General features: G+C 46.9%; 1 protein-coding gene across 2 annotated transcripts in view; it reads right to left on the bottom strand.

The window, feature by feature from the left end:
- Nucleotides 1-20,474, bottom strand: part of Gramd1b (GRAM domain containing 1B) — a 189,543-nt gene extending 169,069 nt beyond the window's left edge. For both annotated transcript variants that reach the window (XR_009380202.1, XM_059267661.1), the window contains exon 1: nt 20,083-20,474. Coding sequence is in view for 1 of the 2 variants with exons in the window: in XM_059267661.1 (XP_059123644.1) it covers nt 20,083-20,459 (377 nt within the window). In the remaining variant the exon portion in view is untranslated. The remainder of the gene's footprint in view (nt 1-20,082) is intronic.
- Nucleotides 20,475-27,414: the final 6,940 nt, after the last annotated feature.

Here is a 27,414-nt window from a genome sequence, read left to right on the forward strand (position 1 = left end):
CAGTTCCTAGCACCCACATTATGTCTCACAAGTATTTATAGCTCCAGTTCCAGGGAATCTAGTGTCTTCTTCTGACCTCCTTAGGCACCAGGCACACACGTGGCAGACACACAGACGTGTAGTCAAAACACTCATACACATTAAGCAAACAAATAAATCTAAAAAGAGAGATTTAAATGAGACATGCCAGCACCTCCTTTCTGGAGCCTGTTTTCTGTCGTCACTTAGTGGCATGCAGCTAGGTCTGTTTGGGAGAGTTTCAATTCCTTAGGGAGTAAGTGGGCACACTCATTATATCTGCCCCATAGGATGCAGGAACAATGATGTAATGGATTGTCATGAGGAGGCCTGTTGTACCAGACACTGAGGTAAATGTGGGGGCAGACACCAAGAATCACTGTAGTCTGTCCTTGCCTTTCCTGGAGAAGAGCTTTGAAAGGACAACGTACTGCTCAAACCAAGACGCTATGATGAATTGCTACTGTCCACACTGCGTTCACCCGTGTCGTGTGGGCGCCATTCTCTGCCACTCGGAACAGAGCCCCCAATAGCAGGTGGAGAGTTTCCTCCTTCCTCTTTTCTCCTCCCTTGCACCCAGTTTTGGGTGTCTCACTCCACAGAGGCTCTATAAATCCACTCACTGCCGTTCCCCAACCCTGTCATTGCACTAAGTAACAAAGGGCAGTTTTTCTTGGCAACTTTGGCTCCTGGCTCCTCTCGGAGGGCCAAGGGGCTCTCCAACCCCAGCACAACAAGTGTTCTGGCAGCGGACAGCTGCAGTGACAGATCAGGCTTAATCCTGTCATCTCCCAAGGTCTCGGACAAAGTCAAAGCAACAAACGTGTCTGCATTCCGAATGCTCACCCCCAATTAAGTTAATCAGATGAAGTCCCGCTATCCACGGGAAAGACGTCTGCTTCCCACAGTCAGGTGCCAGCTCCTTCCCCCTTCCCGGCTTTACATCTGTCTTTGTAGCAGACTCTCTGATTCTTACAACTCTTAAGTGCTGGATTTTGAAAAGAAACTAACCCTCTTCGGGTAATGTTCCCAAACAACTTGCTTTTAAACAAAGAGGCAGACGCAGGTGTGGTTTAGTGGCCTGTTCCTGTAATCCCAATGCCTGGGAGTTAAAGCAAGCAGATGGTGTATCTGAGGTCAGCCTGGGCAGGAGAGGAAGTCTCTACCTCAAATGTCTAAGAAACAAACGAATGAATGAATGGGAACTAGCACTGTTGGGTTAATTTGCTACATCTCTATGCCCTGGGGTGTCCAATCTACTGGAGGACAAATGTGATAGCTGTCACAAGTGTCTGATGGGAAGAACACTAACTGGCACATAGTATGCGTTTAACAAACAGTGGCTGGACCAACTGTGGGGAGGGTGACGGCGGAAGAAAGCATCTACTCCAACATCCTGCTCCTCTTCCAGAGGAGCAACTGATGTCCTGACCTGGAAGTAGAAGACCGTAAAAAGTGTTGTTACCGTGGCAACCACAGCTCCAAAAATAAATACCCTTCAAAGCTCCCACCAGCTTGTGTGTGTGAGAGAGAGAGGCGGGTACTAACAGACATTTGTGGATTGCACCCAGGGCCTCAGGTCAAACAGCAGACAAAATATTGGCTCTAGCATTATCCTGCTTGCCAGAACTCCATCTTAAGTAACTACCGTCACTTACCTCCTGACTACACCAAAACCTGGTTTCTGTGAATAAAGCCCACCTTTAAAAGAACTGTAGCCCCTGCTCTCTGGAGGATACGGACCAAATAAATGGATAACAAAGGAAACTAACAGGCAAGCAAAGGAATAGAACAGCCCACATTTGCATAGGTGGCATGTGGGGTGATTATTCTGATTTAGGAGGATGCCTTGTCTAAACGATGATTTATATTCGAATTCCATGAAAATCGAATTTCCTGTGTGCTTTCATCATTTCATTATTCGTTCATTCCTGAAATACATATTCACCAAGCTCCTGCTCTGTGCCAGGCAAAAGGCTTCTTTGGTGAATAATGTAAACTGAGCTTCCATAGCTCAGTCTCTGGGGAAGAACAGAGCGAGAACATGTAACCCCACTCCACACAAGGTGCTTCAGCAGTCCTATAGGGAACATTCAAGTGAGGAAATACGGCCCTGGAGAAAGGTCTAACTATGCCAAAGGAAAAGGCCTTAGCGGGTCCAATAGCGCAGTGTCATGAAAGAGCAATCCCATCAGAAGGAACAATGTCTACAAAGACTTGGAAGTAAACGACTACCATATCAAAGGAACTGAACATGACCCTGGGTGGAGACAGAGGTCAGGGAGCAGCAACACACGACACAGAAAGAGAGACAGAGGGAGAGTTCAGCCCAGTCCACTGCAGAGAGCAGGATACAGGGGAGGGGTTGCAATGGAGACCAGGCGTGAAAGGGGATACATACATGAAGCTGGCAGTGCATGGAGGTGAGGATTCCCATCTGAGGAGCCATCTGTGCCGAGAGAGGGAACCTCCCCACAGTGGAGGGCAACAATCCCCAGTCTAAGCGTGGAGAGGGGAAACCGGGTTAGAGAGAAAGACGATGGGTTCAGAGATGGACAGGCCAGCTGAGAAGAGCCGACAGAAAATGTGAGCTAGCCAGTGGGAGTATGAGCCAAAACAACTGGAAAACAGAGGGAGTTTCAGAGAAAGGGAAAAAACTCATGGCTAGAGTTTGAATGTTTGTTCCCTTCAAAATTTGTGTAAAATTGTGTGTGTGTGTGTGTGTGTGTGTGTGTGTGTGTGTGTGTGTGTGTGAAAGAGAGAGAGGGAAAGAGACAGAGAGAGAGACACAGAGAGAGAGAGAGAGAGAGAGAGAGAGAGAGAGAGAGAGAGAGAGAGAGAGAGAGCGAGCTATGAGGAGGTGGGGACTTTAGAAAGAGAGAAGACCATGAAAGCAGAACAAAGCCATCACAACAGGGCATTGTCGACCCCTCTTTGCTCTTCCACTGTGTGCAGACACAGCATTCCTTCCCTCTAGAGGACACAGTTCAGAAAGCTTGATCCTGAACTTCTCAGCCTCCAGAACTCTGGGCAAACAAACTTCTGTCTTTATAAATTACCCATCCTCGGAGAGTCTGTTATAGCCCTAGAAAATGAATTAAGATTGTCATTCACAGAAAGAAATCATTAAAGCCAAGAAAGGATAAACTGTACCGAAGTCAGTACACAAGCTTGAGGAGGAAAAGTGTGAGACAGAGGAGGGGGGAGGAGAAGTGGAAATAAGAAGCCAGAACCTCACATGGGCCATCCCTGCGGTGGCAGATGGGTAGCACAGTCGCTGAGTTCTAAAAATGAGGTTGACATGTAGTTTTTCAGATCGCACCAACAGATCAAAAACGAGCAGCTCAGAAATAGTCAAAGCAACGGCAGACTCCTGTTTCAGCTTACATTAACCAGAGCGGCAGATTCCGAGGCCCATGGGATGCCACAAATGCCTTTGCTTCGTCAATTTGTCTTTAAAAAAAAAAAAATGAAAAAGAAAAAGATACATACACTCTCTGCTTTAATCACTTTTTTTTTTAAAGATTTAACCTTTTGTGTGTGTGTGTGTGTGTGTGTGTGTGTGTGTGTGTGTTTATGTGCACGCATGTGCCATAGCAAATACATGGAGGTCAAAGGACAACTCTAAGAAGTCAGTTCTCTTCTCCCATTATGTGCAGACTGAGATAGAGATCAGGTCATGAGGCTCCGGGGAAAATGGCTTCCCACTAAGCCATCTCAACAGACCTCCCTTTCACAATCTCACTGAGACTTGAGGGCATTAAACAACCTGCCCAGGACCACAGAGAGAACCAATCAACAGAACCAGAGTCTCCACTCCACATTGCCCCTGCTGGCCTCTAAAGACTGATGCTGAGGATTTACCACAGGAAAAATTATCTTCCTGCCCCAAAAGAGAAAGGAGGCTGCCTGAACATGACCGGCTGTATGACTGACTGGACAACTCCATCCTGGCAACAGGTGTGGTGCTTTGAAAGAGAAATGTCTCCCACAGTCTCCTGTATTTGAACACTTGGTCACCAGCTGGTGGTGTCTGGGGAGCTTATGGACCCTTTGGGAGCAGAGCCTTGCTAGAGGAGTGTGTCACTGGGTGGATGGAGGGAGACACTATGAGTTAAGAGCCTCATTTTACTTCCTGTTCTCACTCTCTCCTTCCCGTGTGTGAATACAACTGTCATCAGCCAGCCCCTGCTCCCGCTTCCCTGCCTGTTATGACTTCCGTCATGATGGACTCTATCCCTCGGGAAGCCCACGGCAAAATAAACCCTTTCTTCCTGAAATTGCTTTTGGTCATGGTATTTGATCATAGCAACAGAAAAGTAATTAATACAGATGGGACCCCACGAAATAGAGGATAGCACACTTGGGTGACAAGAGATCTGCATTCTATCCATCTCAGTCACTGAACTGCTGTGTGGCTTCGGACCTTACAGTTTCCTCACAGTTGAAATGAACACCTCATCAATCTATCTGCCATAAAGTCTAAATATTCATATTCTCTCTCTCTCTCTCTCTCTCTCTCTCTCTCTCTCTCTCTCTCTCTCTCTCTCTCTCTCTTTGAGGCAGAGTCTTATGTAGCCTAGGCTGGCTTCCAACTCCCTATGTAGCCAAGGATGAAGCCCCCCCCCCCACCTCCACCTCCTGAGCCCTGGGGTAACAGGGGTGTGTCACAATACCTGATTTTATATGGTCTTAGGGATTCAACCCCAGCCTTCACGGAGGCTAGGCAAGCACTCGATCAACTGAGCTACATCTCCAGCCCCACACCTGGAGAGGAAAAGGCAGGCACTAACGGGGGCAGGTGAATGTGAGTGAAGTGAGGCAAAGTGGGGAAAATCAGGGCACTATAACCTCTTCTCCTCTCCCGCCCAGCAGACCCCTTCCTTAGACCTACTTTGTTTTCTTGCTTTAGTCTGAACACTGTAGTCTCCTGGGAGGGATTGCCTCTCACAGACTGTGACCTCACTGTGACCTCCTCCACGGAAGGACCGCTGGTCTCTACCTCAGTCCCACACACACAGCCCAAGGCCAACGCCTGTAAATGTCCAATAGGTGCTTGTTGAACTGGAAGAGTCACCTCTCTCGAGTTATCTCATCTACACTTTAAAACAAACCCACAGTGAAACAAAAGATCTGACCATCAGCTGAGGCACTGGGGAAGTGACGGAGACGGAGAAGATACTGCAGAGAAAAGATCGGTATTCGTGAATGGACAAGTCACTTCCGCATGGATAGCTGAAAATTCCTCCAAGAGGTCTGCCAGGGTCCCAAGGCCTCGCTGGAAAAACAGATTCATCACCTGGTAGTACAAAGCCAAGACTTTCCTAATCTAGAAGAAATGGCCCTAGTTACTAAGAATAAGTCTCCAAAGGAATATCAAGGGTGATGAGCAGCTTGTACTCCTCCATCTCCACCGAGAGAGCACCCCAGAAAAGTAGAAAAATGTACCTTGGGAGGTTTCGTCTAGATCTTAGGTCAGACTTTCTCAAAAGTATAGGTGAAAACATAGAAATAATCAAGAGAGGTAGTACAGTCTTTTTCCCTTTTTTTTTTTTTTTTTTTTTGTGCAATTTTCCCATGTCAGGGAGACATGGGTCACCATGGACCCAGGTGCAGAGAGCATGTCAACACTTGAGCTCAGGGCTGCTTTGTGGAGAAGTTCCACCTGCTCAGAATAACCTTTATTGCTGCCATTCTATCCAGGCCTGCGACTCAACAGAAAGGTCAAAAAGAGCCTCAGACTGCAGTGACCCAGCCTGGAACAATGTTGGCTAGACCAAGGAGGTTGCTGGGGGGTCAGCCTGGCGCTAGCTGACATGCTTGGGCCGGAAACCACAACAGAGGCTAAATGTTGTAAACACTTGGCAGGGCTCTTCTGACTGCTTTGGTAAAGCTCTTCATCCTCACCGGCATCTCAAGACACTGTGCTGCACAGGACTTTCGTCCTTATTTCACAGGCTGCCTGGACTATAATCTTTAAAGTATTCAGTCTTCATCTGTGTTCCTTCCTTAAAACCCCTGGACTCGCTAGAGAGAAGGGTCATTCGCTATTGATAACGATTCCCCCAGATAACTCCAGAGGTGATGGAAACCAGCACAGCCTCAGCATGGGGCCACTCTTTCCTGAACCTGAGTGATTAAAAGTCACAGAGATGCAGACTGTAGAGTGCTTGTTTAGCATGAAGAAGCCCTGGGTTTGAGCTCCAGTACCACATAAACTGGACGCAGTTTCCATAATCTTAGCACTGTGGAGTTGGAGGCAAAAGAATAGAACTTCAGTCTCATCCTCAACCACGAGTTTGAGGCCAGGCTGGGCTACATGAGAACTTGTCTCAGTTAAAAGAAAAAAGAAAAGAAAAAAAAAAAAAGGTAAGAAGAGACTGCAAAGGAAAAAAAATATTGGAGAGGTAGAATTTTGCTTTGTTTTGTTTTGAGACAGGGTTCCTCTGTGTAGCCCTGGCTGTCCTGGAACTAGCTCTGTAGGCCAGGCTAGCCTTGAACTCAAAGATCCAACTGCCTCTGCCTCCTAAGAGCTGGGATTATAGGTGTGTACTGCTGCCGCCGCTGCTGCTGCCACCGCCACCACCCGGCTGGAGAGGTAGAATCTTACTTCAGCCTACTTACTTTCAGAAAAGAAGTTGAGGGTGGGATGAGGCTGAAGGCCAAAGTCTGTAACACCTCTTACACAACACAGCTCACTGAACTTCCTGGCAGGTTACTGAACTTACGGAGGTTCTGGAAGGGTGTTGCACCCAAAAAGAATATGGGAAACCCTCCATCCACGCCTCACCTCATGAGTTTCCACCCCACCCCTTCCTCTGTATACCTCTTTATCTACATCATTTACAATCAGCAACATAGGTTAGGTACTTAGCTCTGAGTTCTGCGACCCCACGGTGGGGGATGGGAGCCCAGCTTATAGCTGTTGGGTCCGAATAGGTAGCCTGACTTGGAATGAGCATTAGAAGTAGAAGTAAGAGTGAAACAAAGAAGAAAAGGAAAGGGAAGAACCCCAGTGGTTGTTTCAGTGGGATGTAAACGCTTAGAGGGATGCAAAGAAAAGAAATGAACCAAATAGGCACAATGAGACTGAAGCAAAGGTCTGACGATAGAACTATCAGAGGTCAAGTCAATAAAAGAAAGCTCTTCTATGCTGGTCTTCTGTGACAGGTGAATTTTTTTTTTTTAATTTTTCGGAGTTGAGGGTCGAACCCAGGGCCTTGCGCTTGCTAGGCAAGTGCTTTACCACTGGGCTAAATCCCCAACCCTGAACATTTTTTTAAACTTTGGAGAAAATTTAGAACTCTGATCTGAGATTGCCTTGGGCCATAGTCAGGTATGTGATCTACATGAGAGCAGTCTAGATCAGGGCAGGATTGAGCTAGAAGTCCTTCCAATGACAGCACAGTCTGGACGGAAATGGAGAAGGAAAGATGACCACCGACAGGAAAAAAGCAAATGTTACATGATAAAGCTGGTCTGATATCACGCGAACATCTCAAAAGAGGCCCAGGAGGACAGGCAGCCATGTTAATGAAGGCAAAGATGAGCAGGGTCCCTTAGCCACCCGCCCTGGAAGCCTCAAGGTTTTTGTTTAATAAAGGATTAAATATCCAGGAAGTGGAGATGGGAGGTTCTTGTGGCTCTGGTCCAGGAGCACCATGCACTGTAGCATCAAACCCTCTGGTGAAACTCCAATGAGGGTTATTAGAATGAGAGAACCTCAGCTTGGGAGGGTTAATCATCTTTTTTAAAGGCTGGAATGTATAAAGAGGTTTCGTGAAAGGAGACAAAAAGAAATGGTACGGCTCTTTTACCTGTTTTAAGCAGACAGAAATTGTCTGGTTGGGAAACACTTGCCCTGCTCAACACTGTTAAAAAACCAAACCAGTTGTTCAAATTCCAACGGCAGCCATAGTTGGTATGTAAGGATTGATGGTATTAGGCTGAAAACCTGTAGGGGAATTGCTATGCTCCAGACAGGCTTTAAGTGAAGTAGTTGACTGTTTTACCTGATTATAGTATAGGCATGGACCTCATGAAGACTGGGTAATGCTTTTCACACCTCATGATATAGAGCATAAGGCAGGGGACTCTGTCCTTTGAGCAATATGAATTGGATCCAGACTGTCCAAGCTCACACAACATGGGAGTGTTAGTATGGACACATTCCCTTGAGGGTAGCTCTGTGCTGACCCTAGACTGGACCTCTGCAAAGGCCTGAGCAAAGGAAGCAACAACTCCTGGGGACATGAGGTTACAGAACTCAAATGGCTTATTCAAGATCAGGCTGCCTGGGGACTCCAGAGATGTGAGCAGGGAGCCTCTTTTCCCCCCAGACAGACTCTAGAGCGGCATGAAGCACTGCTCGACCTGTCACCACTCAGACAGTGCCCTATAAATGGCTCTCACCCTATCAACAAAGACCTGCTGCCTGCCGCTGTGCACGGCAGTTCCAAGAAGAACAGAAAACATCCTGTTTGGAAGGATGCCACTCTTGATGGAAGAAGAAAAAGGAGATCAGCTGCATGGGCTGAATTACACGCTGGTTTTAGCAATAGTCGAAGAATTTAACAGTGATATGTCTCCTGGGCTTGGGTTGTTTACTCTCTCCAGGGTAGCGGCCAATGGCCTGGCCTCTGGTCAAGCGTAAAGGCAGTGGAACCTGACCTGATAAAGAGAAGGATGCTCACACAGGTCACAAAACTATGGCAATCACTATGGGAATTTGTGAGGTTTATCAAAGCAGGATACTTTGATGCCACCAGAAGAACTCCCATCCAGGTTCAGATGGCACCTAGAACCAACAAGTAATATGTGTGCTCAACTATGGCAGCCACCTGGATCCACGAAGAAAGTAGACATGGCGCTATTGCAACAATAGACAGGCTGAGCCTAGACGTATTATGAGGTCTATAACGTGAACAACAGAGGCGGAGACAGCAGATGGTTATGGAGCAGGCTCCTCTGGAGAAAGATGTTGCACGTCGTTGGCAAGGCTGGTTGATGCTGTCAGCCGTAGGGGGCTACTAATGGGTCTCATCAGGAACAGGCACTGCCTTTGACTCTGGAGTACATAACTGCTGGGGGATACAAATACCCAGGGCACCACAAACCAACGGAAACAGAACGCCCTGTACCAATTTGGAAGTCCAACCACCATTTCTTCAAAACAGGGAACACAACCTAACAGCCCATAGTGCCCAGCAGTTAGAAGGGGAGATTCTCTTCAGAACAATAGGCTGATAGAGAAATGGATCACAAAGCTGTGCTTGCAATCAACAGAACAGGAACGAAGGGAGAGTTCCCACAAGGAAGATTATGCTCTTTTGTGGCAGACATTGAAAAGAAAAGTGGGGGGGGGGGGAAATGCCCATTTGATAATTTGCTTTTTAGTGCCAGAACAGATACGCAAGCGTGGGTAATTCTAAAGAATAGAGGATTATTTGGGCTCTGGCTCTAGGGGCATCCTGGCAGCACAAGCTACTGGGTACCTTCTTGGTGCATCCTCTCAGGTGGGAGGGGCGCCACAGAGTGAGACAGTGAGCAACCCAGCTCTGGTGTCTCCTCCTCTTCATATAAAGCTGTTAATAGCATCATGGAGGCTCCACCCTTGTGACATCTTTGCTTGATAATTGCCTTCTGTTGGTTGGAACCCCCAATTAATTCACAAATGAATTTAGGGGATTGAGTTCAATACATGCATTCTTGGCATTCACAGTCAAACCTTAGCAGGTATCTTTGGAGCTAGGAGCAAAACCCAGGCCCAATAATCACAAGCCCTGAGCAACTTGCCCATAGAGCTACCTACTTTTTTGTTCTTTTATCATTCTTCTTTTTTTCCTTATACAGTCTCAACTTTCTCTTCCCTACCTGATACAGAAGTCACACAGAGCAGGGGGTGCTGGCGCACACCTTTATCCCAGCACTTGGAAGGCAGAGAGGCAGGTAGATCTCTGTGAGTTCAAGGCCAACTTGATCTACATAGTGAGTTCCCGGACAGCTTAGAGCTATATAATAGAAAGAACCTGTCACAAAGGAGGAGGAAGGGGAAGAAGAGGAGGAGGATTCACATGATCAGGACTGGGGCTACAAGTGCTGGAAGCATGGCTAATTCCAAAGAAACTGTAACTGTATTTCAGAACCATTGTCAGAATTCCTTCAGACTTCATGAGGCACACTGTGCTTCCTTATCAGGACAACTGAAGTTAAGATTCAAGCAGCTGGGGCTAGAAAGATGGCTCAGTGGTTAAGACAGCTTGCTGCTCTTGCAGAGACCAGAATTTGGCTCCCAGCACCTAAATCATATAGCCCACAACCAACTGTAACTCCAGTTCCAGGATATACATTGCCCTCTTCTGGGTTCTGCAGGCTTCTGAACACAGGTGTCCATACATACTTGTGCATAAACACTCTCTCCCTATCACACATACATACAGGGGGGAGGGGGATGTTAATTCATCCAGGGCTGAGGATGTAGCTCAGTAAGTCTCCAAACCAGGCAGCCCTGGGTTCTATCTAAGTACCACGAAAAACAGGACCTAGTGGGGAGACTAAGACAAGAAGATCAGAAGTTCAGGGTTATTCTCAGTGACATAGTGAGTTCAAAGCCTGCCCGGGATACACTGGCTCACACAACAACAAATGCAACTGTATTGCTTGTTGTTCAAGATGGCCCCTAGTCACTCTGTTTCCTACAAATGGGGGACACTGGGAGAAGAACCTCTTGACAGGCACTATAGCCAGAAGTCTGTACCAAGACAATGACTGAACCCAGTGTTCCTTCTAAAGGTGAGTATTTGGACACATATTGAGAAGACGGGACATGGCCAGAGAGTGAAAATGGATGATGGAGCTATATGATGGTGTCAGATTCAATTCTGCGCCAGCCACCTAACAGAGGCTCATGAGAAGATGCAACATCTGTGCTCAGTTTACTCATGTCAGACACTGAAAAGGCAAAGGCTTACCTTGCTGAGGCCACTCCTGACCTTGGAGCCTGTCAAGTTCAAATGGGAAACTGCACACTTGAGTGGCCTTCGCGGGGAGATGTCTCCACGTGACACAATGATGAACTAACTAGTGACTAGTCACTAATAACTAAATGGGGTTCTAGAAATGTGCTATTGACTCTGAACTGCTGTAACACTGTTACAAGAGACCCATGATGCAAACTCAAGGGATGGCCTGCAGTATATTAGAGTATGTTGACTCTTGTTCCAGGTTCCAGTCAAAGAGTTCCTAAAACACACAGAATTGGCAGTGGAAAGAATGTCTTTTACAAATCATGTACCCCTTTGATACATCTGAGTTTATTATAGTGGGTCATTTATAACTCCAAAATCCCTCCGTTGGAAGGAAAGACTGAACAAGAGAAGAATATGAGAAAATAATAAGGTAAATACAACACAGGGTCAAGATTATAAACTGTTTTCCTCTTTCTTACTACCTAAGTTTTACAATTAGCTAGTTATTCTATTAGACTAGTTATGTTTGTTGACTTTAAATAGTATTAAAAGTGACTTCTTTTAAAACAACAGGCTGGAAGACCCTTGGAGAACTTTGAAAAAAGACGCCAATAAGCTGGGTATAGTGATAAACATCTGTAGTATAGCACTTTCTAGGCTGAGGCAGGAGGGCTGTGAATGTAAGAAGAGTGTGAATTGCATAGTCTAGGTCATCATGGGTTACAAAACAAGACAGTAGATACATACATACATACATACATACATACATACATACATACATACATAGCCTGGCATGATGGTACATCCTGTAATCCCAGAACTTGGGAGGTGAATGCAGATATATCAGAAGTCCACAGTCATCCTCAGCTCCATAGCATCTTCAAGGCTAGCCTAGGCTACAGGTTTGTTTCAGAAAAGTGTCATTAGACTGACCGTCCATTGTCCTTCTGCATTTTCCTCATTATTGGGACAAATAATATTATGGCACTATTTGACTCAGCTTTTCATTGCTGTAACAAACTACTCGAGGCAGGCTAACATTATTTTTTGAAGTCTATTTAGCTCACATTTCTTAAGGTTCAAGGGCTCACACGCAGCAGAATCCAAAGGTAGCAAAGACCAAGACTATGTCCCTGTTTTGTGCCTCTCCTGATAAAGTCACCCAGATTCAGTCATGGGGGCTCTGTGGTAGTAACCTTATTCAATCCTATGTAACTCAATGGACCATACCCAAACTAGGCCATCTGACAAATTCTTTTACCATAGCTGAAAGAGAGATGTGAAGAAAGAGGTCATTTTTCTCATTCCTTCCCTCATTTCATGGCTAAACTCCCAACCAGAGCAGGAAGACAGCAAACAGCTATGGTCAGACCTCAAGGCAGAGGCTCCAGGTCAGGGACAGGCTTGACTCCAGTGATGTGGATCATCAGAGAGAGGCCTGGAAAAGAGCCCGGTGCTCGAGAGATGCCAGAGCCAGTTAGGGACTGATCAAGATTTCAGGTCACAGGTCTGAGTCTCAGCTAGCAAGCCACCATGCCTTGCCTGGTCACCTCATTTCTTTATCTCACCTGCAGATCAGGTTAGAACCATCTGAGTCTTGGACCAGTCAGAGAATGCACAGGAAGCAGAGAAAACCTCACACTATCTAACTAAAAACAAACTCTTTTGCGGTCCCCAGGGAAATACCCCAAGGTCTTTTTTTAATCACTGCCATCTTCTACCAACAACCTTTGCTCTACATGGACACACACACACATGTATATATATATATATATGCAACTTAACTCAAAAATCCAGAAACACAATTGAAAACAGGAATATCTCAAATCAATACTACCTCACTATTTATTATTATTGGTTTTTTTTATTATATTTGGAGGTATAAGGGATTGATCCTAGGACCTCGTGCCTACTAGGCAGGCCCTCTATCACTGGGCTACACCACCAGCTCAATACTGTCTCTAGAGGACACGTGGACGCCATTGGGAGCATGAGGGTGGCCGACGTTTGTCTCATCTCTCTTTTCATCAGGTAAAAGCATCCCCATCCTGTCTCATTTCTCCCACTTGAGAGTCCAGGTTTCATTTTCATTCTGTATTCCTGAGAGAGGGTTTCTTTTTGTTGTTGGTGGTGGTGTTTTGTTTTTCTTTTTTGTTTGTTTGTTTGTTTGTTTCAAGGACAGAATTTCTCTGTGTACCCTTGGCTGTACGGGAACTCACTCTGTAGACCAGGCTGGCCTCCATCTTCTCCTGAGTGCTGGGATCAAAGGCGTGGGTTACCTGCCTGAGAGAGGTTCTAATCCTCTCCCCTGAGAGAAGGAAACCTACTCCATCTGTAATGTTGGGTCGCAACATAATTAAACATATTCTCCTTCACACCAGGTTAATAGCCCCTTGGTAAGTCACACACAGCTTTGGGCTGTGCAAGGGGGGAAGAAAGATCCCAAGAAGGTGAAGGTGCCAGGAAGCCAGGAAAACCCTCGGTCTCCCTGAAGCTCATGTACACACAGCAGCCCGGCAACCATGTGCAGCATCTGAACACCTGCTCCAGAGTTGGCAGCTTACTCACTAGGGTCAGGAAGAAAATTCCCCACTGGCAGCTTAGCCATTCAGGCGCCTTAATGAAAACTGAGTATGCCAGAAGCAATCATCAGCCACTAGCATGGCAACTGGGGGGGTGGGGGTGGGGGATACACAGTGTCTGGGAGGAGCTAACCAAGAGAGGTGGGATCATCGCCTGTTGATCTGCCCCACGCTCTTGCTGGTCTCCTGTAATTGGCTGAGCGCATAACCACATGGAAACTCTTGAAATACCAGCTCCCACAGAGGAACCTGGCCAGCGTGAATCAGCCCACAGGACTCCATCTCCACGTCTCAGTTTCCACAAACTATTTTAATCTAGAAACCACATCTACAGGCAAAGGCAGGCTGCCTCTCCTGGGGTAGTCCGCCTAAACCATCATCCTCACCCACACACAGCTGTGCTTCCCACACATCACCCCCCACAACCCCCCAAACTCGCTCAGCAGCTTCCCCTGCCTGGAGAATTCCCATCTTGCCTCATAAGCAGCTCCTCCACACCTACACCTTCTCAAGCACGCGAGGTCAGCAGCACAGAACTGTACAGAACCCGGCACTGGAATGAGTACACAATTCACATCCCAGCCTTGCTCCTGGTAGATGAGGAACAAGTTAATCTCTTCTACCGCAGGTTCTTCCCCTGTGAAGCCTACCTCAGGGGGCTGTTGTGAGGATTAACAGTGATCATGAAGTTAAGACACTTAATAGGAAACTTGGCACGAAATAAGACTTACTCCCCGCCTCAAGGAATTATGGGACTGGTAGAAGTCTTTGCTCCTTAACCCTATCCTGGGGTTGGCTGCTTCCTCTGTATGCCAACCGTTCACAGTCTCCTTTACATGGATGTGTTGCTTTGTGTTGAGAGAGATGTGAGTTTTTTTCTCTACCACACAGAGCAGGGTACACACTGAATAGCTGGCTATGTAAACAAACAATAACCAAGCAGAGTCTGACAGTAGAGTGTCTAGATGCACAAATTCACCCTGCTCCCTGCAAGGTGCCTGAAGTTGGAAGCAAATCTCCCTCCAACTATCAGAGGAAGCGGTGGAGAATCAAGACAAACCTATCAACGATATCTACCTGCAAACAACCAAACAGCTTTCCTAGACCACAGACATAGCCTAGCATACCAGATTGGGCAGAACTGGTGGGTACCATTACCAAAGATCAGATGAAGCCTAGATGTCTCTCTAGCAGCTAGCCTGCTAGACTGTGAGCAACTGTTAGAGGGTAGGAATGTCCTACAGAAAAGGATGAGTGAGAGCTGGTGTAAAAGGTGACAGCTAGGAGGTTCCCAAGGGAGAAAAAAGAAATTCTTTTGTGTCCTCCAGAAAGACAGCTTACAGCTGCTACTGCCCAATTCACCTGTCCCTTCACCAATTCCTTCTCTCATAAGATGCATGCTGGGAGACACGGCTTTGCCCGATTTCTGATTTTCTCCCAGAATCAGTGTCCTCCCAGGGGACACTGATGCTCGATTTGGGTTTTAAAGAATCACCACAGTCATTGTTGACCAAGAGATTTGGGAACATATGCAGGCATTAATTATTTTCTTGGTATTTTATTGTTGTTGTTTGGGGACAGTACTTATTCTAAGAACTTGTCCCTCCGAGACAGTCATTGTTCAGAACCTGCGCTGGCTCTCACTGAGATGATTCCACTTTGTATATGAAGACACTAAAGCCAGGCATGATACACACTTGTAATCGCAACATTTGGAAGTAGAGGCAAGAGGATCACTAGTTCAAGGCCAAGCTTGGATCCTTGAGACCCTGTCTCAATAAATAAGTGAATGAATAAATAAAAAAATAAAATGATCTAGTCTCAAGGATTTTGTTATAGCAACAGAAAACAGTAGGATAATTATCCACTTCCATCTTCAGCTCTCTATAAAAAGCAGATTAGTGGGTATCTGAAGCTGGTGATCCAGATGGGACATTGGGGACTTGAGGGTGTTATGGCTGTGTGTATATGTGTGTATGTTGACAAAGCATTTTTTTTTTTTTTTTTTTTGGTTTTTCGAGACAGGGTTTCTCTGTGTAGCTTTGTGCCTTTCCTGGAACTCACTCTGTAGCCCAGGCTGGCCTTGAACTCACAGAGATCCGCCTGCCTCTGCCTCCCAAGTGCTGGGATTAAAGGCGTGCGCCGCCGCCGCCGCCGCCGCCGCCGCCACCACCACCCGGCTGACAAAGCATCTTTTAAAATTAACTGTGGGGATGTGTATACACATCTATCAATATAGACAGTGGATTAAATACTGTTTCCAGCCTGGCATTAACACTTCTTCCCAACCGGGCAGTGGCGGCACACGCCTTTAATCCCAGCACTCGGGAGGCAGAGCCAGGCGGATCTCTATGAGTTCGAGGCCAGCCTGGGCTACCAAGTGAGTTCCAGGAAAGGTGCAAAGCTACACAGAGAAACCCTGTCTCGAAAAACCAAAAACAAAAAACAAAAAACAAAAAACAAAAACAAAAACACTTCTTCCCTGTCACAGGGTCCTGTGCATGCCCTGCAAGTACTCTACTACTGAGCCAGACTCTCAGCTTCATATCCAGCAAGATTGGAAGATTAATTGTTTGGTATCTAATCTTATTTATTTATTATTTTTCAAGACAGCATTTCTCTGTGGAACAGCCCTGGCTGTCCTGGAACTCACTCTGTAAATCAGGATGGCTTCAAACTCACAGAGATCCACCTGCCTCTGCCTCCTGAGTGCTGGGATTAAAGGTGTGTGTCACCACGCCCAGCTGTTCTAAATCATATTTCAATAATTCTGTTCTTAAAAAAAACTCAGCTCTAGACTCATCTTCCCCATCTCTGAAAATTTCTCAGACTTGTGAGTAAGAAGACTTTCACTTCTGAAAGAGGAAAGAGACTTGTTATTGAGGTCTCATCAGTGAACATCTATTGGTCACCACCAGGGGGCAGGTACTAGGCGGTGAAAACAGAATGGAGGAGTATGGCCTAGTATGGACGAGTATTCCTTGCTGTGTTGCATTGTTTGAGTTTAGCTCTGATTGTGTATTTGCCTCATTTAGCTCAGGGCTGGTCTCAGATCCACTATATAGCCAAGGATGACCTACATCTGCAGCTCAGCCTGCCTTTTTCTACTTCTGCAGTTGGCCTTACGTATCTCCAAGTTCTGTATCGACAGACCCAACCAATCAGAGATAGAAAGAATTCAGAAAAAAACGTGTCTATACTGAACATGTGTAGACTTTGTTTTAGACTAGATCTCACTACATAGTCCAGGCTGGCCTTGAATTACCAATCATCCTGCTCCAGCCTCCCTAATGCTTGGATGACTGACGTGCACCTCCACGCACCTACAAAACAGACTTCCTTTCCTATCCTTGTTCTCTAAATAATACAGTACAGCCATTCTTTAGACAGCATTTACATTGTGTTAGGTATTAGGAGGTACCTAGACACTATTTAAAGTGTATGGGAAAACAGTCTGTCAAAATGGATCGGTAGGCCGGGTGGTGGTGGCACATGCCTTTAATCCCAGCACTCGGGAGGCAGAGCCAGGTGGATCTCTGTGAGTTCGAGGCCAGCCTGGGCTACCAAGTGAGTTCCAGGAAAGGCGCAAAGCTACACAGAGAAACCCTGTCTCGAAAAACCAAAAAAAAAAAAAAATGGATCGGTAGGAAAAGACAGTTGCCACTAAGTCTGGAGACCTGAGTTCAGTTCCTGGAACCCTCCTGGATGAGGAGAGAACCAATTTATGAAGGTTATCCTATGACTCCTGCATGTACGTGAATACATATAAAACACACATACACAGTGAAAAGTTACATCTATGGGAAAATATGTATGAGTTATATGCAACTACTATGCCACTTTATATAAGGAACTTGGTGACTACAAAAAGATGTGGAACCAACCTCCATGGATACCAAAGGATGAGAAGATATACATTTTCTTCCAACTCCATAAGCCAGAACATAAAAGAAAACTGTCTTAAGTTATACCTAGGAGGTAAAACAACCTTCCTATTTTTAAGGCTATCCTCCCTCCTTTAATAAAAAAAAATTCTCCCATACCTTAAATAACTCAAACCCAGAACCATTTTCCTTACATTTACTCAGCTGCCTACGTTAGACAGCAATGAATGACTCTCTCCTCTGTGTTTTGTCTTCAGTAGATGTGGCAAAATGTCAATGACTCTTTTTGGGTCTCTCACATTTGAGGGAAAAAGTACCTGAGTCACGACAAGATGGTCTAGTTTGAGATTAGCCCCCATCAATCCTCACTTCCCTCTACTCTGTGGAAAAGGCAATGGGGTGAATTACCGGAAAAGAAAGACCTGTTGCCCCCAAGACCCATAACTGGGAGATCCTGTACAGTCATTACAAACAGGAGAGACATTTCATGGTGAATCAATGGGAAAAGCCACCAAGATTCAGAAGGGTCATCTGTAGCATGAATCTTAAAAGTTCTTATTAATAAAATCAAACCTGAAGCCAGTTATTGGGGTGAACACTGGATGATCAGAGAGACAGAACAAGCCACAGCTATCTCACCTCGCCGGATCCTCAGCTGGTCTTGTTTCCTCAGACTGGAGGCCTCTGAGTGGGTCTCAGCTGAACTGTGCTGCTAGAAGCCTGAAAGCTTAACCAGCCAAATGCTCCTAGTTTCTGGTCCTCACGCCTTATAAACCTTTCTGCTTTCTACCACCACTCCCTGGGATTAAAGGCTGCTTTCTGGGATTAAAGGCGTGAGTCACCATGCCTGGCTGTTTCCAATGCGGCCTTGAACTCACAGAGATCCAGAGGGATTTCTGTCTCTGGAATGCTAGGATTAAAGGCGTGTGCTAACATTTTCTAGCTTAAATATTTTGTGGCTTTTCTGTTCTCTGACCCCAGATAAGTTTATTAAGGTACACAATATTTTGGGAACACAATACCACCACAGTCATATCCTGCATAACCCAACCCTAGCCTTCCGCACCAAGAAGGCACATCACACACCCGAGTTTCTTTTGATTTTTACCATATTGTTCCCTTAGTCCATCTTAAGTAACTGGCCTCATATGTGTCTCACTTTTTTCCTTTTCCTACCTGCACTTGTCATGGTTTGAGCCTCTCCCTCCCAGGCCCTCTCCTACGTCTCTAAGCTTCTCTTTTCTTGTACAACCACTACAGGCGATATAGTATAAATCTTCTGGTGGCTTCATCTCTTTAATGTGAATGAAACTTGCATGTCCCAACTTCTTTTTGTTATATGGTGCGTTGGTTTATTTTTGTTTTGTTTCATTTAGGTTTGGGTTTTTTTGAGACGCCATCCTTTCCATGTAACCTGTGCATATCTCAGACTCCAAGGATCCTCCTGCTTCTACTTCTCAAATTCTAAAATTACAAGCAGGTGCCACACAGCTTTATTATTTATTTGTTTGTTTGTTTGTTTTGGAGGTGCTGGAGGCGCCTGTGTGTTAGGCACATTTTTGTGTATTAGTGTCCGATCGTGCTTAGCTTCCACATCCCTTCACATCCTGGAAACCCTGCTCAACATCACCACCACTACTCACTGGCGCCACACTTGAGCCCTTGAGACCCACTCCATAAATGCTTCCTAAGTGAAAACAAACGAAAGTGAACAAATAGGGTAAATGATCCCCATTAAAGTGATTGATAACTTAGTTACCAACAATAACAACAACTGCAACAACAATGCCCTCCCCCCACCCAACAGTACAAACACCTGCTAACAGTCATTGCCCCTGAGCCCAAAAGCAAATGAGGAGTGGGGCATGGTATCCATGAGTAGTGGGGACTCCATGCCGCCATGGACAACTTCCTAAAGGAGTACCCCACCAAGGTTTGTGTAATTACCCTGCGAGCATCACACCAGTTCTTGGATGTGGACAGCAAACACCTACTTAGCAAAACTGGAGCTGGCATGGTGATCGAGAGATGAACTCTGTGACGTGGTAGAATACGTGGTTAATACTTCACCTCTACCTAGGCATGTAGACCTGTCTGGCATCTACCTAGGCATTTTAGTGTAGGGAAAATGACCAAAAAAAAAAAAAAAAAAAAATGAAATGGAATTCGTAAATCCACGTGGAGGCGCCACTTAAACTTCTCTCACGGGCCTTCCGCCATCTCCACCTGTACAGTGGAATCATAGCACTATCTACCTTAGAATTTCCCTGAGGGTGGAATTTGGAGACAGGGAGAAGCACTCACTACAGTAGTCTGCACACAGTAGGGGCTCAACAATTATTAACTGATAACCATTTTATTGTCCATTTTTTTTGCGGTGAGGATCAAGAGATGAAACGCAGCCTGAATCTATGCCAACCTATCAAGTGATATAAAGTCCCTAGTCCTAGGCTGTGGAGACAAATCCTCTCTAGCCCTGGGGCCCTGGCAGCTCCAGAAGACGCCTTGGTGACGCGAGAAGCTCCAGCTTTGGTCCCGGAAGTTTCCACCAGAATGCCCTGGGGCCCTGGACGGCTCTGGGGAGGGGCGGGAGGTGCAGGGGAAGACTGCTGGAGAAAAACGGGGACCTACCTGCTCTCACTGCACTCCTTCCGCTCCCTCACCCTCAGCCACTTGCGGAGCAGGAAGCGCTTTCGGCGCGGGGACGCGCTGGGTGTGGAGCAGTTGGACCACGGGGTGTCCTCGTCGCTGGAGGGCGTAATCTCAATGGACGGCAGCTGCAGGAACTCCTTGCCCGGGGCCAGGACGCCCGGTAGGTCTGGGGCTACCAGTCCGGCCTCCAGGCTCTGCTCTTGCACATTCTTCATTCGGCGCATCTTAAAGCGCCGGCGACGGAGCGTGGGGGTGGATGAGCTGGACCACACCGCGCTGCCCTCGGGCGCGCCCTGCGGCTCGGGCACCTGCAGGGCGGGCAGCTGCAGGTTCTCCATCATGTTGGCCGCCGGCATCGGGGTCCCTGGCCGCTGCCTGGTGCCCTCCACCTGCAGCCTGGCTCGCGGCTCCCCCTCACGGCTCCCCACCCCGGGGCCGGTGGCACTATCTGCTCTCACGTTCAGCGAGCAGCTCGAGCCTGCCAGTAGATCAAGTTCCTTTTCCTGGAGCGCCGCGAGGAGGGGACTGGTGGGGACGCCGCCTCCTGCGGTCTAGAACTTTTCGGAGCGCGCTTCCTCGCACAGTCCGCCGCGGGAGAGGCGACCCCGGACGTAGGGACAGTCTCCTGCCAAGCCTCGCCACCCGGCTGCCCTCCTGGGGCTCCCCTCTCTCGCTCGCTCGCTTGCTCGCGCGCCCGCGTGTTTGTCTTCCGCTGCGCTCGCTGGCTCTGCCGGCGTCTCTGCCTTAGCGGGACTCGGGCGGCCCCGGGCCCCCAGGGGCTGCACAACAAACTCTCAGTGGTTTGCGTTCAGCAGACTGCGTTGGAGAGCCGGCTTGGAGCTGCAGGAGCGTGGAGGGCTGGAAGAAGAGGCAGTGGTAGGAGCGAGAGGAAAAAGAGAGAGAGAGAGAGAGCAAGGGAGACACTAGATAAAAGCGGAAAAGGTGGAGGAGGTGGAGCTGGGGGTTGAGGAGGGAGTGGGTTGCTCTCCTGAAAGGACACGCACAGGCAGCGACAGCCGTGTAACTGTACACGGAATCCCTTGGGGAGGGACTCTACCTCCGAGTCAAGGCTGCTCCAATCAGCCTAATGAAATAGGAGCACGATCCAAACTTTCTCAGGGCAACGATTGGCCAAGCAGTTCTGGTTAGCGAACTCCCTGCTTTTTCCCGGAGGGTGGGGGGAAGGGAATCAATGGATTCAGCCCACACTCTCAGACCACCCAAGATACAGGATTGAGAGAAAGCTAGGGGACTTTTCAGCCGAATCTCTCTCTCTCTCTTCTCCTAAGAAACGTGTATTCTTTGAGTTGCTTGGAGTGCTGACCGGGAAGACTGGGCATAGTCAGGAGGAGAAAGGACGGTTCCTGGAAGCTGCTTCCAAAATGGCAAGCTGGGAGACACTAGACATGACACAAAGGAGAGACAGACGGTTGGATGGAAAGACACAGGACACACAGGACCACTTGAGGAAAAGAGTCTGCTCCTGTACATGGTGTGTGACCCTGCCAAAACCATAGCCCCATTCTAAGCAAAGAGTGAGAGGAATGGAGGGTGAGTGAAGGAAGTCGGGACACTTGGAAATCCGAGTCAAGCGCATCCCTGGACATTCTGAGACTGTCTGGTGCTCCTTCAGTCTGCTGGGAGCATGGGCTCTGTCACAAAATCTACTGTGGCCCTAGGTCTCTGAACTGAGAAGTAATCCCTCTAGTATATCAGTGTGCTACACCCAGAGGCACGTGTACCCTGAGACGTGAGAGGTAGAGGTAGAAGTGAGTTGCTCTGGGAAGACATTCTTTGTTGGACTGAGCACCAACCTGCTGGGGTACAGGCTTAACACTCAATGACCCCACCCCCAAGCGAGGAGTTTGCCTCTTCATTGGCAGACAGACCATAAGGAACAACAAAGACCCCATACAAGGTCTCCAGTTTGCCCCGTTCTCTTAGCCGCCGTTTGTTAGTCCAGTTTCCCTTTGAGAGAATAAAAATCACATCCCTAAAGGTCACAGAATTCACTGCAAAATAGAATAGATCCCTACAGGTCAGTGAGACATCTGAGGCAACAGCTGGCCATGTGTCAGATCATCATGTCCTGGAATGACATATGGGGGGAGCTTGAGACATCCTGACATTACACAATCTCCTTGAGGCCATGAAAAATAGGAAGTGCATCTGGCTGAATAGCCGAGGCCAGGTCCACCCGTAAGTGATTCCGGAGTATCAGTCCCTTTTCTGACCCTTCACATCCGGCTGCTGGCTTGCACGGGCATCATTTGGTATCACTCTATTTTAACCTCTGCTCAGGACAGAAAAAGGAGAAAGCCCTTTCCATCAGGTGTCAGACCTGGCAGAGAGCAGGCAAGCTCTTCCGGCTCAGAGCAGGAGCCTGGACTGTGACCCTTTGGAATCAACCAAGGATCTACATAGTTTGTTGGCTGTCTTGGATCTCCTCCATGAAGAAACGCTTTGCAGATGATCCGACAGCTTCCCAACTCAAAGAACCTGCCTGTGTGAGCTGATAAACAAGAGCTGAGTCTCTGTGCTTAAGGGGAAGCAGGGCACTACCATTCATTTGGAGGCCAAAAAATTCGACAGATAATTTGAAGAAAGAAAGGGTACACCACACACACACACACACACACACACACACACACACACACACACACGTCACGGGCCTTCTGAATTCGAATGCATAGCTCTCAAAATGAAGAAAAGTCACCAACTTCTTCCTCTCATGTACTTCAGCCAGGTGTCCCACAAGAGAGTCTGGACCTCAGATACCCTGAGATTTCATTTAAGCTTTGGGCACAGCAGTGGTTGAGAATAACTGCTTACGTTTCGCTTGGCCCGAGAGAAAACCTTGGCCAGACTAAATCTAAAATTTCTCACTTGCAAAGAAGCAGATACCCAAAGCATCCCTTGTCCCTGACCTTGTCCTCCACCCACCTCCGTCTGCAGCCTCTTCTTTCCTTAAAACTTTATCCTTTTCACCCACCAAATCCCCAGTCAAAATTAGGAGTTCAAGTTCATCCTCAAGTACAAAGTGGGTTTGAGGCCAGCCTCAGCTAGAAGGAACTTATCACAAAACAAAACAAACTAACTAACTAACTAACAAAAAAAAATCAGACCCCAGACCCCCAGCCACTGCAACTGTCTCTGGTTACTTTGGAACACAGATAGTTGCAACTATCAGTAGTTGTTCCCTTTAAGCTCCCTGAGAAAGAGCCAACTATTTCTTCCTTTGAACCTTTCCAATATGCTTCTTATTTGTATGTGACCTTTTAGACTTTGTAAAAGGGTTCTCATACATCACAGTGCATCTTCCTAGTGACCTTAGGACTGAGGTAACAGAAGTTACTATCCTCTTCTTGCAATAATGAAAGCGGGCCGGGCTACAGAAACCTATCCAAGGACTCCCATGAATGACAGTGACTAATGTAACAAGGCCAGAATCAGGCCTTCGGAAACCAATGTAGAGGTCAGCAAAATCATAGAATGGGCAGCAAGTCAAGAAAGCAGTGCCCTGGTAGTTCCAGACTGTAGCTGTTCAGTTCCAACAGTGTTTTACAAGCAGGCATAAAGAAGCACAAATCTGGGGGGGGGGCAGTTTCCCAAAGCAGCTGATGGAGGGTGTCATGGCCAAAAAGTACCCACAACTCCCTTTCAGACTTGCACCCTCTCCTCCCCACATTTCCTCTCTCTCCTGTTGGCTCTAAACACTGCCTCAGTTCTCTGGGAAACTGACCTTATCTGTGTGTGTGTTAGGTGGGGGGGTTGTTGCAGACAGGTGGTGTCCAGAATGTCCCAACTCCCAACCTCCAACCCCACATCTAGATCTCCAACTTTAAATGAATGGCTCTCATATTACCAAGTGACTGTTGTTTATTCTCAGCTGTACAGGCTCTCCTTTCCTGTCGACACAAGACACCCAGCACCTGTCTACTACTTCTGGAGACCTATAATAGCATAGTCTAATATCCAGAAAACTCAACTAACAGTTTTGAGGCTAGATGTCTCCTGAGTACACAGTTAGATGAGCATGCCAGGAAAAGGTGCAGTCATGCACCAACCCAATGGACAGAGACTCTGTTCCACACAGCATCCTCCGAAGCACGTGGGCAAGAGCAAACGAGGAAAACTCGAACGGAGTTTGTGGCTTGAAGGAAAGCTGGAGATGGGGACAGAAATGTAGCGGATGCTGCTACAGCAGTGGGCAGATATTCCCCTGTACTCTCTTGTTTTATGACTGAGTAGTTTATGCAAAGGGCAGTGTGGGGACTCGTGTTCCATGACAAACATTTACCCAAGGTTAAGGCCGGTTAAATGACTGGCATGCATGGCCAAGCCTAGTGGCTTTCTCCTTAGACCTTTAAAAGGTAACTGGAGCCTAGTTAGGGCAGTGGAAGAAAAGAGATTATCTTTTAAAGGACCATATCTATCCTACCAGTGTGAGGATCTAAGACTCAGGTTTTCCACTTTAAAACAAAAGCAATTTGGCAGGCACTTGGCTCGTTCCTGTAATCTCAGCACTGGGAAAGCTGAGACAGGAGGATTCAAAATTCAGGTCCAGTCTGAGCTAAATAGCAAGACCCTATCTCAAGAATTAATTAATTAATTAATTGAAATTACTTGGCTTATTCCCCAAACACAAATTGGTCTGAAATGACTGTCTTTGGCTGCAGGCATTTTGATCGCTGACCTTCCTGTGGTCTGCAAACTGCTTCACCACCTTGTACAGAAAACTAGAAACATAGAGGCAATCACTAGGGTAAGAACAAGGCAGAGAACAAGGCATAGAGAGTATGGGAGAGAAGAGAACAAATGGAGAGAGTCACTTAAGTCCGCCTTTCCCATGTAGCCTCTGTTTTCTGAATCTCCCCTTTACACCCTGCCCCCTTTAGAGGAGCTCACCACTTAGGAACAGTAAGAAGAGAGCTGATGGGATGGCCCAGTGTGTAAAGTTGCAGGTCAGCAGACCTGACCACCTGCGTTCTATCCCTGAGACCTACATGGTAGAGAGAACTGACTCCTACAAGCTGTCTTCGGACATCCATGTGCACAAGTACACAAGCACTCACACACACACAAGTAAACAAACAATTTCTGTTTGTTTGGGTTTTTTGGTTTTGTTTTTGTTTTTTCGAGACAGGGTTTCTCTGTGTAGCTTTGGAGCTGTCCCGAATCTCACTCTGTAGACCAGGCTGGCCTTGAACTCACAGAGATCCCCCTGCCTCTGCCTCCCGAGCGCTGGGATTAAAGGCATGTGCCACCCCCCCCCCCCAGCTGTTTGCTTGTTTTTTTAAAGTTAGAAAGAACCATGCTAAATTTGTGTGTCTGGGGAAGCAGGGTAGAGTAGGAAGCCAGCTCTCGCTAAACACAATCTAAATAAACCACAGCTGACCAGCCACCACATCCGACTCTCCTGAGGAGAAAGAAGAAGGTGCTTGTAAACCTTGCTGGAGAGTCTCTTCCTGGGAACAGAGCCTGGAGAGAGCTCTCAGCCTTGGGCAATGCACAAATTTGGCAGAGGCTTGCTTCCATCAGCCTTCACAGCAGCTGGGGTGATCTCTAACGTCACCTGGTCATCCTAGGAGAAGGGCAGCCACGAGATAAGCCCTCTGGTTCCATAGCTCTTCAGCGAACATTTTGCATAACATTTGGCTGCCCTTCTCGGTGACGTCGTAATATCAAAGTACAGGCAAATGCCGTCCCCTCTTGTCTCTTAAGTCTTGCAAGGACAATCTTTGTGCAAACCAGGGCTGGCAACAACTTCCTAAGGTCACCCCATCTTACCCTTGGCTGGTCATGCCATGCTCTAGGTAATCCAGCTGCATTCCTCAGAAGCAGCACAGAACATCCTCTCTGGAGCACTGATTACAATCATGCTAGGGGAGCCCCGGGTCCCTTTCTGTCCCCCACTATCAGATTGGCTGGGGCCAATTCCCATCTGTGTACTCAGGTTCTTGACCAGCAGCTTTCTCCTGACATGCTCATGAACTCTGGAACCACAGCAACCACTTAGAACACAGCTTGGCACATAAGAAGCATTCTATTACCCTAGCCTCCTCTATTGCGTCTGGTTGCATTTATCATACCCTTGTTAGGAAACAGGACTGTTCATGTTGATCTGTGAAATCAGAGCATGGCACAAACTCCTTGCTGAGTGCTGGAGACAGTGCAAGAGAAATCGGGTATAGTTTGTGCACTGGGGCACACTGTCCAGCAAGTGGGGGTAAATCATCTGCAGATGAAATGTAGGTAGAAAGATGAAAATATTTTAACTAGAAGGAAATAGGTAGTGCAGACAGGTCCCCTGAAGGAAATGGTATTTAAGACTCAGGAAGTAGGGCATGGATCTACTATGATCATAGCACTCAGAAGGCTGAGGAAGAATTGTTCTGAGTTCAAGGCCAACTTGAGCTAGTGACTTCTAAGCCAACTTGGGCTACAGAGTGAGACTTTCTTAGAAAAAAAGGTTCAAGAATAAAATAAGTAAAGAAAAATAAGATAGTAAGAGTTTGAGTAATGAAGCTACAGAGAAATGAAAAATGGTGTTTTATAAAGTAAGGGGACAGGTTGGAGCAGATGAAAAGGTGTCTTAGGAAGACAGATTCATTGTGATGAATGCTGATGTTAGATTTCATTCTTTTAACAAAAGGATACAATTTAAATAGGTTTTGTTTGATTTTTTTCTTTTTTAGTGATTTTTTTTTGCTTTCATTTTTTTGGTGGATAAAATGACATTAGTGACTTACTACTGACCTGTATTTGGGAGAATATTGATTCTGGTAACACTTTGAAATACATATTAGAGAAGCAAGGGACTGATTAGGAGACTATCAGTTGGTCAGTGTTTGGGAGTATTAAATTTCTGAACAGCCGACAGTTAAAAATTATGGGTGAAAATCTAAACAGGGCAGGAAAATAGATGGAATGAGAGGAGCTGAGTGAGAAAAATGGAACCTGTGTGGAAGATTTGTTCAGAGACACGGAATGGAAAATAAAATGAGCCGTGACTTGGAAGTCCAGTAAAGTAAAGAATCAACATTGCTTGCCTGGCTACAGCAAGCGAGACACCACGAGCAGTGTTTCCTGCTCAAAGCCCTGTGTGACACTCCCACCAACCCTGGCAAATTGCTCTCAAAAGCCCCAAATCAGAATACCGAGAGGATTATACCGTGTTACCTGCACAAGTTCACGTGACTTGCAAGTGGGAGATGGGAATAAATGTAAGTTGGGGTCTCTCTATAGCTCATGCTTTTTATTCCCAAGAGACAGAGACAGTTCCTTTACATTTGATAATTAGGTCTCTCA

The sequence above is a fragment of the Peromyscus eremicus genome, chromosome 7 (assembly GCF_949786415.1).
Source record: "Peromyscus eremicus chromosome 7, PerEre_H2_v1, whole genome shotgun sequence".
In the NCBI taxonomy this organism is placed as follows: domain Eukaryota; kingdom Metazoa; phylum Chordata; class Mammalia; order Rodentia; family Cricetidae; genus Peromyscus; species Peromyscus eremicus.